At 41.8% G+C, this 13,697-nt stretch overlaps 1 protein-coding gene across 1 annotated transcript; it reads left to right on the top strand.

Annotated features, from left to right (window-relative positions):
- The first annotated feature begins 5,584 nt into the window (after positions 1-5,584).
- Positions 5,585-10,583, top strand: mrm1 (mitochondrial rRNA methyltransferase 1 homolog (S. cerevisiae)). Its single transcript, XM_055869141.1, has 5 exons — positions 5,585-6,878; positions 6,979-7,072; positions 8,980-9,100; positions 9,192-9,311; positions 9,445-10,583. The coding sequence occupies exons 1-5, from the start codon at positions 5,935-5,937 to the stop codon at positions 9,489-9,491; spliced, it is 1,326 nt and encodes a 441-aa protein (XP_055725116.1). The 5' UTR covers positions 5,585-5,934; the 3' UTR covers positions 9,492-10,583.
- The last annotated feature ends 3,114 nt before the right edge of the window (positions 10,584-13,697 follow it).

Genomic DNA, 13,697 nt, shown 5'->3' with positions numbered 1-13,697 from the left:
GGTGAAGGAGACACTTTTACACACTGGTACAAGATTCAACCACTCACTTATGGACAATTAATTTTAGCAGTTTGCCCTTCACAGAAAATGTAATACATAACATTGAATTGTTAATTTTCCCTATTTTTGTCCCCCCAGACACATTATAAAAGGAAAGGAAAAACATTAAGTTGCGTATAATAAAACTAAACCAAAATGTATTGCCTGTCACGTTCCTGACCTGTTTTCTGTTGTTTGGTATGTGTTTAATTGGTCAGGGCGTGAGTTTGGGTGGGTAGTCTATGTTATGTGTTTTCTATGTTGGGTTAATGGGTTGCCTGGTATGGCTCTCAATTAGAGGCAGGTGTTTGGCGTTTCCTCTGATTGAGAGTCATATTAAGGTAGGTGTTTTCACACTGTTTGTTTGTGGGTGATTGTTTCCTGTGTCAGTGTTTGTTGCACCATACGGGACTGTATCGTGAGTTCGTTTTGTTTGTAGTCAGTACTTGTTCGTTCTTTGTTACGTGTAAGTTCGTAGTCCAGGTCTGTTGCCTTCGTTTATTGTTTTGTAGTTTGTTCTAGTGTTTTGTAAGTGTTTCGTCTGTTTGTAATAAATAGTTATGTATTCATCACCCGCTGCGCCTTGGTCCGTTCATACACCACCAGACGAACGTTACATTGCCTTTTTAAAATTCTGTTGTATTATGGTGCCATTTCATACAATTACGATTTGAGGCTTTTGGTATTGTTCAGTCAGTGCTGAGAAAGAAATGAACAATAGTTGGTGGTTTACAGATCTTGGGGAAAATGCACCTTGTATGACTCAATTGATTAATGTGATTAATGTGACAAGAAGAAACTGCTCATACCTAACCATTGATGTTGGTGACATTGATATCCACCTGTTTGTGGCGTGTCTTGTATTGACGATGATGAGTAAGTGTACCTAGGACAGGTAAAAATGTATGTAGCTCTAGTAGAACTGGTTTGGCATATTATAATAAAAATGATACACGTGATTGATTGGCGTTACCTTATTGTCATCACTGTAAATTCAAATAGAATAGGGCTCTATCGGATATAACACAGTGACTAATTCCAGCATGTTACCTACCGCACAAGCAGTGTTGGAAGCTACTCTGAAAATATATAGTTTACCAAGCTACCAATTATTTCACACTGGAAGAAGTTAAGCTACACTAAAGCTACCATTAAGAAATATATAGTTTACTTAACTAAAGTTTCTTAGAATTTTTTTCCAATGCTTTGTGGAAATACATCTGAAATGTCGTAGACTACAAATTGCTAGCACAGATCGCTGTAGTCAGATGTTAACAGAATGTGTGATTTAGCCTACTGAACACAAAGTGAGAATTAGGGAGATCTGATGCTGAAAGGAAAGGACATTCCTGCCTATTTCACCTATTTTATTTTAGCAAAAGTAGTAGTGTTTAGTCCCAGTAGCTATCTATGCCACTACATGGCAAAAAAGGAATTAACAACTGAAATCACTACTAATATTTGAATTTAGTAAAACAAGTTACTGCAAAATGTAATTCAATTATTAGTTTAATCAAATGTATTTATAAAGCCCTTCTTACATCAGCTGATGTCACAAAGTGCTGTACAGAAACCCAGCCTAAAACCCCAAACAGCAAGCAATGCAGGTGTAGAAGCACGGTGGCTAGGAAAAACTCCCTGGAAAGGCCAGAACCTAGGAAGAAACCTAGAGAGGAACCAGGCTATGAGGGGTGGCCAGTCCTCTGCTGGCTGTGCCGGGTGGAAATTATAACATAACATGGCCAAGATGTTCAAATGTTCATAGATGACCAGCAGAGTCAAATAATAATAATCACAGTGTAGAGGGTGCAACAGGTCACCACCTCTGGAGAAATGTCAGTTGGCTTTTAATAGCTGATCATTCAGAGTATCTCTACCACTCCTGATGTCTCTAGAGAGTTGAAAACAACAGGTCTGGGACAGGTAACACGTCCGGTGAACAGGTCAGGGTTCCATAGCCGGAGGCAGAACAGTTGAAACTGGAGCAGCAACACGACCAGGTGAACTGGGGACAGCAAGGAGACATCAGGCCAGGTAGTCCTGAGGCATGTTCCTAGGGCTTAGGTCCTCCTCCGAGAGAGAGAAAGAAAAAGAGAGAGAATTAGAGAGAGCTAGTTGAATTACATGTAGTTCACTTCTATCCAACAATGCACACTAGTGAATGTAATGGGCATTTGCATGTAGTGTAATTAGACTGCATACTCGAACAGATTACCTTGTATACGGTGCATTTGGAAAGTATTCAGACCTCTTGACTTTTTCCACATGTTACTTTACAGCCTTATTCTAAAATGGATTCAATATTTTTCTTCCTCATCGATCTACACACAGTACCCCATAATGGCAAAGCAAAAACAGGTTTTTAGAAATGTTTGCAAATTTATTACAAATTAAAAAAAACATACCGTTTACATAAGTATTCAGACACTTTGCTATGAGACTTGCAATTGAGCTCAGGTGCATCCTGTTTCCATTTATCATCCTTGAGATGTTTCTACAACTTGATTGGAGTCCACCTGTGGTTAAATCAATTGATTGGACATGATTTGGAAAGGTACACACCTGTCTATATAAGATCCGAAAGGTCTGTCTATATAAGAACTTGTGCGTAGAGCTCCGAGTCAGGATTGTGTAAGGGCACAGATCTGGGGAAGGGTACCAAAACATTTCTGCAGCATTGAAAGTCCCCAAGAACACAGTGGCCTCCATCATTCAACCTCTTAGCACACAGAACCCGCTAAAGGGATCAAAATTGACAACATCCGGTGAAGCTGAAGCGCGCCATATTCAAATTACAACATTGTAATATTAAACATTCATGAACATACAAGTGTCTTACATCATTTAAAAGTTGAACTTCTTATTAATCCAACCGCGTTGTCAGATTTCAAAAAGGCTTTACTGCGAAAGCATACCATGTGATTATCTGAGAACAGCGCCCACACCAAAATACTTTTCCAAACCAGCACAAGCGTCACAAAAGTAACAAATAGCGATAAAATAAATCACTTATCTTTGAAGATCTTCCTCTGTTTGCAATCCCAAGGGTTCCAGCTACACAACAAATGGTTGTTTTGTTCAATAAAGACTTCTTTATATCCCAAAAATGTCAGTTTAGTTGGTGTGCTTGATTCTGTAATCCACTTGTTCAACATGCATACAAACGAGTTACTAGTAAAGTTCGTCCAAACATGTCAAACGATGTTTCTAATTAATCCTCAGGTACTCTAATATCTAAATGAATGATTAAATTTAAGACAGAGAATAGTATGTTCAATAGGGAAGATAAATAACGAAGAGCGTGCACGTCATTCACACGCTCAACAAGACTACATTTCTAATGAGAGACACCTTGGAAAAACTACAACTACTCTGTCATTTTTCAAAAAACAAGCCTGAAACCCTTGCTAAAGACTGTTGACATCTAGTGGAAGCTATAGGAACTTTAATCTGGGAGCTATTTATTTGTATAAATATAAATAGACAAGCATTGAAATGGACTGTGATCTCAAAAAAACATTTTCCGGATGGATTTTCCTCGGGTTTTCACCTGCCATATCAGTTCTGTTATACTCACAGACATTATTTTAACAGTTTTAGAAACTTCAGAGTGTTTTCTATCCAATGCTACCAATTATATGCATATCCTCTCTTCCGGGTCTGAGTAATAGGCAGTTTACTTTGGGCAAGTCATTCATCCAAACTTCCGAACACTGCCCCCTAGCCCTAAGAGGTTTTAAATGGAAGAAGTTTGGAACCACCAAGACTCTTACTAGAGTTTGCCGCCCAGCCAAACTGAGAAATCAGGGGAGAAGGGCCTTGGTTAGGGAGGTGACCAAGACCCCGATGGTCACTCTGACAGAGCTCCAGAGTTTCTCTGTGGAGATGGGAGAACCTTCCAGAAGGACAACCATCTCTGCAGCACTCCACCAATCAAACCTTTATGGTAGAATGGCCAGATGGAAGCCACTCCTCAGTAAAAGGTCTAATTAAACCAAGAATGAACTCTTTGGCCTGAATGTCAAGCTTCATGTCTGGAGGAAACCAGGCACCATCCCTACGGTGAAGCATGGTGGTGGTGGCAGATGTTTTTCAGCGGCAAGGACTAGGAGACTAATCAGGATCGAGGGAAAGATGAACGGAGCAAAGTACAGAGAGATCCTTGATGAAAACCTGCTCCAGAGCGCTCAGGACCTCAGACTGGGGCGAAGGTTCACCTTCCAACATGACAACGACCCTAAGCACACAGCCAAGACAACGCAGGAGTGGCTTCAGGACAAGTCTCGGAATGTCCTTAAGTGGCCCAGCCAGAGCTCGGACTTGAACCTGATCGAACATCTCTGGAAAGACCTGAAAATAGCTGTGCAGCGACACTCCCCATCCAACCTGGCAGAGCTTGATAGGATCTGCAGAAAATAATGGGAGAAACTCCCCAAATACAGGGAGCAGGCAGTTGGCATGCTGACTGCAAGAATGTCCACCAGAGCTGTTGCCAGAGAATTTAGTATTTTTAGGCCTTTGGGAGAACTAGAGCACAGCAACCGACATGTTTGTGAGAGTCTCACCTTTCCACAGAAAAGTGTGTACCCCAAACTGTTCGGATGCTACTGACAGAAGTTGGAGGTTGGCTGTACCAACTACAGACGAGTCCCAAGACGCTTGTGGGAGGTCATAGAGCAAAACAGAGAGCACCATTTTGTTCATATTTCCGTAGAGGGGTCATAAACTCTACTAATTAGATTTCCAGGGTGGGGCGAGGAAATCGACTCTAGGGGATTTTAATGCAGTCATCTCGGTTTTCATTTGAAGCATATTTTTATACATCACTTGTTTGTTCCATTTGCGAAGACATTGGCAACTTTTTATTTCTAGTCAACTTTGTTCTGAAGTTATCTGTGGTCACAGAGAGACAGGTAAACCATGTGATTCAATGCTTAGCGGAGATCTTCTAAAGTGACACGGGACGGCAAATAAAAAACATGCAATGATGCACTTAACTGTTCTATGAGTGGTTTGGGGCAGCCATCAGACCTGCCTAGTTAAATTTAAAAAATGTAAATAAAATAATTTAAAAAATAGCGTTTAAATGCAAAATTAATAACGATGGTTTGGTGAAACAGCTCTGAAATTTAATGATGCTCCTACAAAGGTTCTAATTATGAATTTTGCCTTAAGAAGCTTTTGGTAAACTGGGCCCTGAACTTTTGCTTAGTCTCAGGGGGGCTCTCATAACTTAAAAACTACTCAACAATGTGGTTGCACCTGCTGCAACAGCTGGGCCTGACTTTGTCTGTGTGAATGGTTGAGCTGTGATCTTGTTAGATAATATTCACTCTCAATCATTAGATGGAAAGGTAAAATAAGATTATTCTGTGAGGCACACTTACCCCAAAGTATAATAATACAACTGAAGAAAAAAAAATACAATTTTAAAGTCTGTTTCATGACATAACGTGTGGACATGCAATATTATAAATGAACGTTAGAGGGTAGTGTTGATTATGGTAGTAGGTATGTTCACCCTCTGAAGGATGAAGAAAATATATAGTTTACTTCCTGGAGGAGGCGGAGTCTTGAAATCACGCTGGGTAGCACCTGGAGTAGATGTTGAATGATATTGGTCTGGATTTTTAGAAAAGCATAAACTGAAACGAATTAGCGTAATATGTAGTTTTAATTCAGGCAATGCTATATGTTAAAGTTTTGTTTTTACGACGTGGTGTCCAGTCTGCATACGTTTTAACAAGTTGACTAAATTAGCTACGTTAGCTAGCTTGCCATGCTTTGCCGAAGGACATCTGCGTGACTGATGCTGGTAGGCGCTCGTTTATTTAATTGCCATAATCCAGTTTCCTCAAAGTTGACCATCCAGTCACAGTAGCTATAGAGACATTTATGTATTTTCATCTTAAGAACATGGGGACTTGGAATTTGGCTTGTCAGTGTTCCAGGATGTTCGTCAACAGTAGACTGTTGAATTTGGTATCAGAGTCAGACATGAGAGTGGGTTGTCACTTTGCGTCCTACCATTGCTCTAGTGCTCTCCTCTGGCCTAAGGACAGCAGAGCCAAACCAGCAGAGAGGTGGCGACGCAGTGCTATAACCAGCTCTGGAATGCGACACATGCCTGCTGTGTCTGAAGTAGTAAAGTACAAAGCCAAAGGTCAGTCTGAAGACATAAAGGATGACCCAGAGACTCCAGCCTCCAGAAATGTCTGGAGGAAAGAGACCTCAGTATCCCGGGAGAGGAAGCCCAATGCAGACAGCAGAGTATCATCTGAGTTCCAGAGAGGTGCCCCAATCCAACGGGAGAGGAAAGCAAATACAGACAGCAGAATGTCATCTGAGCTCCGGAAGCTCAGCCTGGATGACTTTCCAGAGGAGTGTGAGAGGCTAGTGAAGGACTCGAGAGAAAGACTGTCCAAAGAAGAACACAGGAATTATGAGACATTGTTTGGTGTGTCTCCCTGTCTCCTGGCTCTCACCCAGGGCAGAAGGAATGCACACAGGTTGTTTGTGAAGGAGGGTGAGGCCTCTCGTAGGGCCTCTGTACGACAGGTGTGTGAGGAGGCCCATAGACAGGGTGTGCCGATCCAGAGGGTTAGTAAGAATGACTTGAACAAGATGTGCTCAGGAGGGGTTCACCAGGGCTTATGCCTACAGGCCAGTTGTTTGGGTTTCCTCAAAGAGGACAAGACCTCCAAGCCCCCTGGGGACAGCAGTCACATCCCCATCTGGCTAGTCCTAGATGGAGTGCAGGACCCAATGAACCTTGGTGCCATCCTGCGTTCTGCATATTTTCTTGGGGTGGACGGAGTTGCTAGCAGTCTTCGTAACAGGTAGCCAAACCCAATATTCAAGATCTAACTTTGTTTTGTAAGACTAAGAAATAATTTATTGAGTTTATGACTGTAATATGTGGTGTCTCTTTGCTTCTAGCTGTCCGTTGACACCAGTTGTGAGTAAGGCCAGCTCGGGTGTAATGGAGGTCATGAGAGTGTATGGCTATGACAGCCTCGCGGATATGCTGAAGGTACTGTACCTGTCTAATGCATTTTAGCCTGGCCATGCACTGGTCAGCATACTTTCAGAATATCACTATTTGGCTTGAGTATTTTCTGAATGTGTTTGTACCTTTGTCTTTACTGTTAGCTGTTTTGACCTACAGGTAACTGCCAAAACAAAGGAAACACTTGAGTAAATTAGGGATGAAAGTACAGTGGCTTCAGAAAGTATTCATACCCCTTGACTTTTTCCACATTTTGTTGTCACAGCCTGAATTTAAACTGGACAAAATGTTGCATTTTTTTTGTCACTGGCCTACACACAATACCCCATAATGTCAAAGTGGAATTATGTTATTTAAACCCCTTTTGTTCTGGCAAGTCTAAATTGGTTCAGAAGTAAGAATGTGCTTAACAAATCACATACGTTGCATGGATGGTATCTGAGTTGGGCAGTTTGGATGGTGTATTGATACACCCAGTACCTACAAAGACACAGGTGTCCTTCCTAACTCAGTTGCTGGAGAGGAAGGAAACCGCTCAGAGATTTCACAATGGTGACTTTAAAACAGAGTTTTAATGGCTGTGATAGAAAACTTTGTACTTACTCCACAAGTTACTCCATTATACTAACCTAATTGACTGAGTGAAAAGAAGGAAGCCTGTACAGAATATGCATCCTGTTTGCAACAAGGCACTAAAGTAATACTGCTAAAAATGTGGCAAAGCAATTAACTTTTTGTCCTGAGTACAAAGTGTTTTGTTTGGGGCAAATATAACTCATTACTCAGTACCACTCTCTATATTGTCAAGCATAGTGGTGGCTGCATAATTGTATGGGTTTGTTTGCAATTTTGAATGACTGGGGAGTTTTTCAGGAGAAGAAAGAAATGGAATGGAGCTAAGCACAGGCAAAATCCTACAGGAAAACCTGGTTCAGTCTGCTTTCCACCAGACAATGGGAGATGAATTCACCTTTCAGAAAGACAATAACCTAATACACAAGACCAAATCTACAGTGGAGTTGCTTACCAAGAAGTCAATGAATGATCCTGAGTTAAATCTGCTTAAAAATCTATGGCAAGCCTTGAAAATGGGTGTCTAGCAATGATCAACAACCAATTTGACAGAGCTGATTTTTAAAAGAATCATGGACAAATATTTTACAATCCATGTGTCCAAAGCTCTTAGAGACTTACCCAGAAAGACTCACAGCTGTAAGCGCTGCCAAAGGTGATTCTAACATGTATTGGCTCAGGGGTGTGAAAACTTACATAAATGATATCTCTGTATTTCATTTTCAATACATTTTCAAAAACATGTTTTCACTTTGTCATTATGGGGTATTGTGTGTAGATGGGCGAGGAAAAAACAAATGTAATCCATTTTGAATTCAGGCTGTACACAACAAAATGTGGAATAAGTCAAGGGGTATGAATACTTTCTGAAGGCACTGTACATTGAAAGCAGATGTGATTCCTAAGTTAAACATTTAACAGGGTCATGTATAAAATTGTCCAGTTGCCCATTATTTAGGCTACTGTGGGTAGAAGAAGAGATCTGTGACTTTGAAAGAGGGGTCTCAAAGGAGCATAGGGGGTTTAAAGGGTGTGTGTCACCAGAACTCAACGCAATTGAACATTTATGGGAGATTCTGGAGCGGTGCAGAAGAAAGTGTTTTCCATCAATAAAACTCCAAATTATAATTTCTCGTGGTTGAATGGTGTTGCATCCCTCCAATAGATTCTACAAGTGTCTGAAACTATGCCAAGGCCCATTGATACTGTTCTGGATGCTAGTGGTGGCCTAATGCTCTATAGAGACACTATGTTGGTGTTTCCTTTATTTTGGAAGTTACCTGTAAACGTCAACTGTTAGGGGGTTGATGCTATTTGATAGTACTCACTAGCTGATGACCAGGGTCTGTTCTGTGCAGGTGAAAATGTCACAAGGCTGGCAGGTTATTGGCACAGTGGGAGCTGAAGCAGAGAACTCCCATGTTCCTGTCATGAAATGTTCCAAATTCCAGATGACTAAACCTACACTTCTGCTGATGGGTAAGTATTTCCTGTGCGTGTCCATGGACCATGCGTGTGAGTTTTATTTGCTTTCGCTTTCCTAACTCCACCCTGCTGTGTCCTCACTCAGGTGGTGAAGGGGAAGGTTTGTCCCGGGAGCTGCGTCTGCAGTGTGAGGTCATGCTCACCATCCCATCCCGCAGAGATCTGCACCCTGGTGTCGAGTCCCTCAATGTCTCTGTGGCTACAGGTAAAGTCCACCACTAGACTATCTGCATTCATTGTCTCTGAAAAAGAAAAGAGATGGAATACTTTATCTATGCTCTCATTCAGTGTGATTTAACCATCCCTTTTCTCCTCCCCTCCTCCCTTCTGTTCTCCAGGCATCCTGCTGCACTCTCTGTTGTCGTCCCGTAGAGGTGGCCATTGATGCCCGACTAAACTACACAACTCAATGTGTTTACTTTAGAGGCCCTCACTGGGCTTAATGACTGGATTTACTTAATCAATTAGCATTCAGGATGTCTGAGAGGCCTGGATGGCTGATTGATTGTGCTGGGGCAGCTGATGTGCCCTGGCTGTGCTGCACTGCACTGCTTTGGACCTTCATGCTAGCTACTTTTCTGAATGTAAACATAGTATGAAGTAATGAAAATAAATAAAACCTTGTCTACTCAGTTATAGCATTCTTTGCAACTTTCTAATGTTAGCCGCTTGGGATTTTTAAGACTTGCACATGTGAATGTTGAATCCATAAAAATACAAATGTTTATGAGAATGTGGTGCCTGACGAAAGAGCTGCTGTTAGAACGGGTCAGTGGCTTCGGTTCAGCTAAATTGATTGCAAATGCTGGTTTTGAATAGAAAGGGAGGGAGGGGAATGACGACAGGCTCTGGGCTATTGCGTCTGGTCAGGGGCTGTTTAAAATTGATCATGGGAACAAGCGGCTGCTATTGATAGGCAACATTTGCCCTTTTATCACTGTCAGAATTTAACCAGGGGGCTCATTTATAATTAATGTGCACACAAGAATTTGTTAGTGTGTAGTTTGAACATTATCACAAATCTTCAGGATTTATCAGAAGTTTAATTGTTAGGACTTGTTCTTTATTGAGCATATATTTAACAATTGCCTCAGACCTTATGCTTATGAATTAGATTTAATAGATTTACATATCTGTGTTTGTTACAATCTGAACCTATAATTACAAGGATTGCATGCTTACATCCATTGAAAACATGTTTTTATGGGAATGTAATTATCTCTACAGTGTAAATACTCTTCTACAACTGTGCAGTGGTAGCTGATGATTCTTTCTACATAATTCATGAATAGCTTTATTGTAACCAGACCTATTTGTTAATTCCCAGTGTGCTGCAGTGCTTGGCCATACAGCCAGAGTTGGGGGGGTGTGAATTGGCCTGAGGTACTTGTTGCGTTTATATTTTTGTATAAATAACCATGTAAAGTGTTGGTCCCATGTTTCATGAGCTGAAATAAAAGATCCCAGAAACATTCCACATGTACAAAAAGCTTATTTCTCTCAAATTTGGTGCACAAATTTGTTCACATTCCTGTTAGTGAGCATTTCTAGTTTGCCAAGATAATCCATCCACCTGTGGCATATCTGTAAAAAAATGTTTATTCTAAATTAGTTTTACCCCCTTTTTTCACCCCAATTTCATGGTATCCAATTGGTAGTAGTTACAGTCTTGTCTCATTGCTGCAACTCCCGTACGGACTCGGGAGAGACGAAGGTCGAGAGCCATGCGTCCTCCGAAACACAACCCAACCAAGCCACACTGCTTCTTGACACAATGCCCATCCAACCCGGAAGCCAGCCGCACCAATGTGTCGGAGGAAACACCTGGCGACCTGGTCAGTGTGCACTGTGCCCGGCCCGCCACAGGAGTCGCTAGTGCGCGATGAGACAAGGATATCCCTGCCGGCCAAACCCTCCCTAACGATGCTGGGCCAATTGTGCGCCGCCCCATGGGTCTCTCAGTCGCGGCCGGCTGCGACAGAGCCTGGACTCGAACCCAGAATCTCTGGTGGCACGGCCTTAGACCACTGCGCCACCCGGGAGGCCCAGGTGTGGCATATCAAGAAGTTGATTTAACAGCATGATCATTACACTGGTGTGCCTTGTACTGTGGACAATAAAAGCCCGCTCTAAAATGTGCAGTTTTTTTACAACACAATGCCACAGATGTCTCAAGTTTTGAGGGAGAGTTCAATTGGCATGCTGGCTGCAGGAATGTCCACCAGAGCTCTTGCCAGAGAATTTAATGTTCAGTTCTCTACCATAATCTGCCTCAAATGTTGTTTTTGTTGAAATTGGAAGTACGTCCAACCAGTCTCACAACTGCAGACCACGTGTAACCATGCCAGCCCAGGACCTCTACATCTGGCTTCTTCAGCTGTGGGATCGTCTGAGACCAGCCCTCTGGACAGCTGATGAAACAGGAGTATTTCTGTCTGTAATAAATACATTTTGTGGGGAATAGCATATTCTGATTGGCTGGGCCTGGCTCCCAAGAGGGCGGGCCTATGCCCTACCAGGCCTACCCATGGCTGCACCCCTGCCCAGTCGTGAAATCGATAGATTAGGGTCTAATGAATTCATTTCAATTGACTGATTTCCTTATATGAACTGTAACTCAGTAAAATATGTGAAATTGTTGCATGTTGCGTTTTAATTTTTGTTCAGAATAATTATGGAAAACAGGAGGCATTGTCTCTCTTAGCCCTACAGTTTTGATAAACTCTGCACACTCGTCAACATGCACACTGTGAATTGGTGTTGATTGCTTTTGGCATGTTCAATAGTTATCGATTAAGGGGAAGCAGAGTCCTTTAGCTGACTGCTCGCCGGGAGCTGACACTATTCTTAGGGTAAATCAAATGTCTAAGAGACATCTGGAGGTGGATTTCACAGGGCTATTGCTCTACTAGAGTTTGCTGCTAGGGCATTGAGATAGTATGAAGTGGTAGCTAATCCACATGCAAATGAAAGTAAACTGTTAACATAACATTTTGTTTGGGTGTAAAGGGAAATGTCATTGGCTGCTGCTATTCCCTCTACTGTGAGCTCTAAACTTTCTGTTTCCGGGCAGGCGAGAATAGCTTCCCATGCCGTTCCATCTCCCGACTAAGTTTTACGGGTTCCAATTATGCTATTTTCTGTGGGTTTTTTGGCGCTGATCGTAACTGTTTTTGTATGTAATGTTTGCGCCATCGTTTCCTATGACCGGAAATTTGGACATCAGAATAGCGATAATCAACCTCGATTTGGAAAAAGAGTTCTACTTCAATGACCTGGCCGCGCATGACATACTGCTCACCCGGGACCAGGCCCTAATCCCAGACACTTGAAAACCTCACAAAATGTAGTTATATGCATAAACTGTCCCAAAATGTTTTGGATGGGAAGCATATATGTACAGTACATAGGTTTCCCAATTACCTCGTACACCTATACATCGACTCGGTACTGGCACTCCCAGTATATAGCCATGTTATTTTCTACTCCCTGTATATAGCCAAGTTATTTTCTACTCCCTGTATATAGCCATGTTATTTTTACTCATTATTTTCTCTTTATTCACTGTGTCACTATTTCTATTTCTGCATTGGTGGAAAAGCACCCGTCAGTAAGCATTTCACTGTTAGTCTACACTCGTTGTCTATGAAGCATGTGATAAATACAATTTGATATGATACCTGGCCTTTGTGTTTTAGTTGGATGTTGATAAGGTGTTCTGAGCATAGTATGAGCTTAACATCTGGCACTGATGATGTATGTGTTATATTGTATAGCACACATATGATCAGGTCATTATAACAAAGACACTAATACTGTAAGGAGTTCATTCTAAAGTGTTTGAACTGTCTTAGCATGCTTTGTGCCTGTCTGCGGTCCTGTTCTGATATGAGATGTGCATTGTCTAGGTGGGTTGCTCTGAACACTCGGGGAGCGGTGACCTGCTGTTTTTGTCTGAGCTTGCATTCTGATGCAGAGGCACCAAGCAGCTCTACTTATTAAAATGTAAATTCCTTATGGAATCAGTGGGATCAGACTGGAGGAGGAGAGAGGGGATCTGCTCAAGGGTTTCGGGATGTGTCAGCTTGTCCTCTTCACTTCCCATGTTAATCACAGACAGACAGGCCCATATGTCTGCTGCCATCGACCTGGAGGAGATGTGTGGAGCACAAAAAAGCAATTAGAAAAAATATCTACCTGCTGCTGATTTCTAACTGCAGTTTCTCAGAATGACCCTGGTCTTTTAAGATGTGACTGTTCACTTGTTGACTTGGATGTTTATGAAGGAATTTGAAGGCCCATGTAGTGGCCATGGCAGTTGTTGTAATTAACAGTGATGCATATTTTATTTGGTCAATTCTTTTACTTACCACACATCTGCTGGGCACATGCTCATCATGTTCTGAAGAAGAATGGGTGATCACACAATCAAATAGGGGGAGTTTGTTGTGTAGTTTTGGTTTTATAGCTTTTTGAAACAATGGGTCAAATATCATCATTACAACTTCTCTCTTTGCACTTGTCAACAACTACTGTTATTATTTCTGATTGGAAATAACACAAAGACTCTTATAGAGGCACTGAAGCTCTC

Source organism: Salvelinus fontinalis, chromosome 2, assembly GCF_029448725.1.
Source record: "Salvelinus fontinalis isolate EN_2023a chromosome 2, ASM2944872v1, whole genome shotgun sequence".
NCBI classification, from domain to species: Eukaryota; Metazoa; Chordata; class Actinopteri; order Salmoniformes; family Salmonidae; genus Salvelinus; species Salvelinus fontinalis.
Note: the sequence above shows the minus strand (reverse complement) of the source record. Positions and strands in the feature narration are given on the sequence as shown.